Source organism: Seriola dumerili, unplaced genomic scaffold (genome assembly GCF_002260705.1).
Source record: "Seriola dumerili isolate Sdu_G_001 unplaced genomic scaffold, Sdu_1.0 BDQW01000230.1, whole genome shotgun sequence".
Taxonomy (NCBI): Eukaryota; Metazoa; Chordata; class Actinopteri; order Carangiformes; family Carangidae; genus Seriola; species Seriola dumerili.
Window position 1 is genome coordinate 4,671,483 of NW_019174485.1, and position 4,542 is coordinate 4,676,024.

The 4,542-nt window shown below is 37.0% G+C and overlaps 1 protein-coding gene across 1 annotated transcript; it reads left to right on the top strand.

Moving 5' to 3' along the window:
- The first annotated feature begins 2,187 nt into the window (after nucleotides 1-2,187).
- LOC111229388 (ecto-ADP-ribosyltransferase 4-like) lies at nucleotides 2,188-3,997 on the top strand. The gene is made up of 3 exons (XM_022755705.1): nucleotides 2,188-2,265; nucleotides 2,464-2,556; nucleotides 3,097-3,997. The coding sequence occupies exons 2-3, from the start codon at nucleotides 2,494-2,496 to the stop codon at nucleotides 3,844-3,846; spliced, it is 813 nt and encodes a 270-aa protein (XP_022611426.1). The 5' UTR covers nucleotides 2,188-2,265; nucleotides 2,464-2,493; the 3' UTR covers nucleotides 3,847-3,997.
- Nucleotides 3,998-4,542: the final 545 nt, after the last annotated feature.

The window sequence follows — 4,542 nt, forward strand, 5'->3', positions numbered from 1 at the left end:
GAAACATGTATTTTAGTATGTCTGTTTTTATTATAAGTTTATATTATACACATGTTACATAAATATATATCCATCCCAAAGTCTGTCACTATATGTTCATTATATATGTAAATATAAAAGATATACATGTATGGCTAAAGTTAATGAGAATTTGTTAAAATCATATACAAAAACATAGAATTTTAATAAAGATTAATTTTACAAAGCGTATTTCATATATGATATGAACTTATATCTTCATATATCCAGAGGATGTATATATGTAATAATAATATATATATAGATGACCCATGGTAAAATCAATCTTTATATAGGGACAAATATGTCATGTATATACGTATGTCATAAGTCAAAGTATAGGAAAACAAACCTCATAACATGTTAAGGCATAAAAAGTTATTTTTTTATTTTTTTTTTAAAATAAGGCATAGGGACGTCGAGTGGCGTTGAGTGGCGCAGTGGGTTGAGTAGGCGCCCCATATGTAGAGGCTACAGTCCTCGCTGCAGTCGGACCCGGTTTGAATCCTGCATCGGACGGCCCTTTACTGCATGTCATTCCTCCTCTCTCTGCCTCCTCATTTCCTGTCTCTCTCTACTGTGTCCATCCAATAAAGGCATTTAAAAAAAAAAAAAGCATCATAGTATAGTAGGGCATGAAGATGTGATGAAAATGTCATATAAACATTGTAGAAATGTTATAGTATATTAAGGCATAAGAAACGTCATATTAAAGTAAAGCATAAAAAAGGTCATGAAAACATCATAGTATAGTAAGGCATAATAAAGTGAGTATTGTAAGAAATTAGAGTTGCTAAATGACAGTATGTGCATGTCTTTTGATTGCAGGCACAGGGAGAAAATGGAAACTCCAGACAAAAAGTATCCACGCTCGGGATACGAACCCATAACCTTCTCTGTTTGGAACAACAGTGCTAACCATTGTACTACCACACAACTACAAAGTCATTGAAATGTAAGACAAAAAAAAGTCATACTAATGTAAGGCATGAAAACATCATAGTATTGTAAGGCATAAAAAAATCATGGGGTGGTAGTGATGAGAACTGGAGCAAGTATGAGATCTCACTCTCAGCTGGCGCTACTGTTAGCATGTCCACTCCAGGTAGGATGCGGGATACCTGCAGACGCAGCCAATTCACAAACATTATTTAGTGAATACAAACAAGATCTTGATTTTGTAAATAGTAGGCCTATAGGCTAATAGCTATAAGCAGTAAGCAACAATTACCGCCATTGTTGATAAAGAATAAGGAATTGTAAGACAGCCTAATAAATCTCAACAGGGCTGTCGGCTGCTGTGCAGTCCAGCCACATCGGTCTCTGAGAACTTGCAATGTCATGTCCAGGTAGAGCAATTGTAAAATGCAAACACCAACATACAAGAGTAAACAGCAACAGCGGCTTGTGGCAAGAGAGTGTGCACTGTCTCCAGATGCATGCTATGTGCCATAGGTATGGGCATGTGCGCAAGGTGCATCAGGCGGTGCCACGTCGATTAAATGTTTTTATTATTTCTGTTGATGATTTTTATTCTGCAGTGTCTTCAAATACATATCTATAGTGTTGTATCTCAGCACTGTAGAAGACCATACAGTATATATATATATACATATTTCAATTGCTGTTGGGGGCTCCTGGGGGCGCCTAAGCACCCGCATAGTTCACTTATGCCTTGGCCTTGCTCTTTACTAATACTTTGTTACAAAACTGTTGCTTTGGCATTTAAGGCCAAAATTCTGCATCCTAATGCAGATGCTGGTTAAGTATCTTGATCTTTCTAAACATAAAGATTTCCTAGGTTGTGATGTTTTTTTTTCTTTGCCAGTTGCACTTCTGTTTCAGCCTCAGACTTTTGCTTGCTTTGAAAACATAAAAGTATTCAAAGCCTTACTTGCTTGGACAGTGTCAGACACTGCTAAATGACATTAAAATCAACATGGATTACAGGCTGTCTGTTTGCTTCTGACTAAATTGTGCACTATGTAAACATAGTTCATAAACTATAAATGGAGCATCAGGTTATAAGACATTTGTTAACGAGTCCACTTGAGAAGACAACGTCAAAATAAACCTCATTTCCTTTAACAGGATATAGCATGATCAAAACCAAAACCCACCATAGCATATACAGTCAAACTTGTGTGTGAAGTTAAAGGTGTTTGTGTGTCTAAGTCCAGGAAATCTGCTGACAACTCATTGTTCTGTCAAAACTTTTGAACAGACACGTTCTCCTCTGAAAGACTGGTGAGTTCATATAAACCACATTTTAATATGACTTAGAATTTGCCATGCTAGTTCACATATATTTCTCTGGATCAACTGATAAATATTTCATAAATATATTGTACAGACACAGTATGCATGTAGCTGTATAAGTACATTAACTATGATATCATATGTCTTTTGTGTATGTTTGTGTTTGTTTCATGTGTGTGTAAACAGCTGGTTGCCCTGCAGCGATAAAGAGTAAACATGCTCATTTTTGCTCCACTGTGTTTGCTCCTTTGCTGGATGCTTCCTGTTGGCTCCAAGAAGGTTAGTGGTTGCACAAGTCGGTACATAATGAGCTGGGCTAATATTGAGTGTGAGTAAAGAAATATATGATTATTACACAGTATCCTTACATAAATTGTAAGCTGATTACCTTTGAAACTTTTCTTACTGTGATAAGTGTGCTGATTCTGTTTTAGTGTAATTTCACCTTTAAATAAACTATCACTTGTGTATGCTGTATAATGAGAGTAGCAGAAATAATATAATGAATTGATGATTTAAGTATTTTGGGTATCAGAAGGCAAAACTATTAATGACACTAATACAACATAAGTAGACTGTGAGTGTGACAGTGAGTCTGCAAATAGCCAGGTATATTATCCACAGGCCAATGAGCCCTGAGCATTATGTCTGACACTGTTGAATATGGGACTTTTCTCTTGTAATTAGGGACTTTAATACTGTGGTTTTTGTATTTAACTTCAATAAATGTTTTAAATACTTCCTCCACCACTCCACAATGGTACAAGCTACATTTAGTTCATGACCTTTCTTCTCATCTTCTTCTTCCTTCACCTCTAGATCAGCATCACCCCTTTACGACATGCCAAGCAGCCCATTGCATTGAACATGGTTAAAAATGCCGTTGATGACATGTACTTCGATTGCAATGCAAGGATGGCAGACATGGTCAACAACAAATACTTTAGAAAAGAGAATGTGGGAATATTTGGAGATGTCTGGAAAAAGGCAAATACATGTGCAACCAATAGATTAAAATATAAAGATAAAGAAGATAAGGCCTTAACCATTAATCACATACAGGCAATCTGTGTTTACACAGGTAATGATGCAGTGAATGATAAAATGTTTTATCAGGTGTTCAATGATGCAGTCCGGACAAACAGTGAAAAATATTGTACCTCTTTTCCATTCCACTCCTTACACTTCTGGCTGACATCCGCTATAGAGATCCTCAGGAACAATAAAAACTGTAGCACCACTTACCGCAGAACCAACGACGTGTTTACCGGCGAGGTCAACCAGATAGTTCGGTTTGGTACTTTTACATCCTCCTCTTTCAGATCAAACATGGCACAGTTTGGTAACAAAACCTGTTTTAAAATTACAACCTGCTTTGGTGCTTTCTTGAAGAAATATCCACGCCTTAAAGATAAAGAGCAGGAAGTGCTCATCCCCCCTTATGAGATGTTCAAAATAACTAAGAAAATGAAGAATCGATTTGTAGAAAATCTGTCTGACTGTGAGTATGTGTATATCTTAGAGAGTGCAGGAGTGGAGAGCAATCTAGACTGTTGTGCTATTAAATGAAAGACCAGTTGTTCTTCTTCAGCTGGTGGAGCCAAGTGAGTATTTAGTCTTGTTCTGCTAACTCGTGCACATAATCCAAGCCAAGCTCATTATAGTATATCTATGCATTCTCCTCAACTCCTAAATTTATGCTGGATGGGTTCTTTGACTATCGCAGGCTTAAGGTTCCATGCTTCAACCACATGAGCAATCGCTTTGTAGACTTTCTGAATGGAATTTGTGTTTTGAAATGTTCTTAATGAAACCAATAAATTTGCCAAAGAGCAAAATTTGTTTTGTTTTCCTTGGTGAATGGCAGAGAACCATCCACTTTTTCGTTGGGTGGTTAACATGTAATATTTCCTTCTGTAGTTGATTTTTGATTTTTCTTAATCAGAATTGATGGGAACATTTTACAGTATTACAGCACACATAATTCTAGTTACCAAGGGACATATAAGGAACTAACTGGTAATTAACAGCTAATAAATTCCACCTGAATAAATCAAGTGAATCAACCATGAGTGAATTATAACTTTTTGAATGAAACTCATAATATTGAATAAAACTGAAAATGGTGGGGCGTCTAGTGGCGCAGTGGTCTAAGCAGGCGCCCCATATGTAGAGGCTACAGTCCTCGCTGCAGTCGGCCCCGGTTTGAATCCTGCATCGGGCGGCCCTTTACTGCATGTCATTCCTCCTCTCTCTGCCTCCTCA

Excerpts from the sequence above, each read along its gene's own strand:
- LOC111229388 (XM_022755705.1), top strand. The coding sequence starts at position 2,494 with ATGCTCATTTTTGCTCCACTGTGTTTGCTCCTTTGCTGGATGCTTCCT. Across the intron at positions 2,557-3,096 it reads TTCCTGTTGGCTCCAAGAAG|ATCAGCATCACCCCTTTACG; the intron begins GTTAGTGGTTGC and ends CTTCACCTCTAG.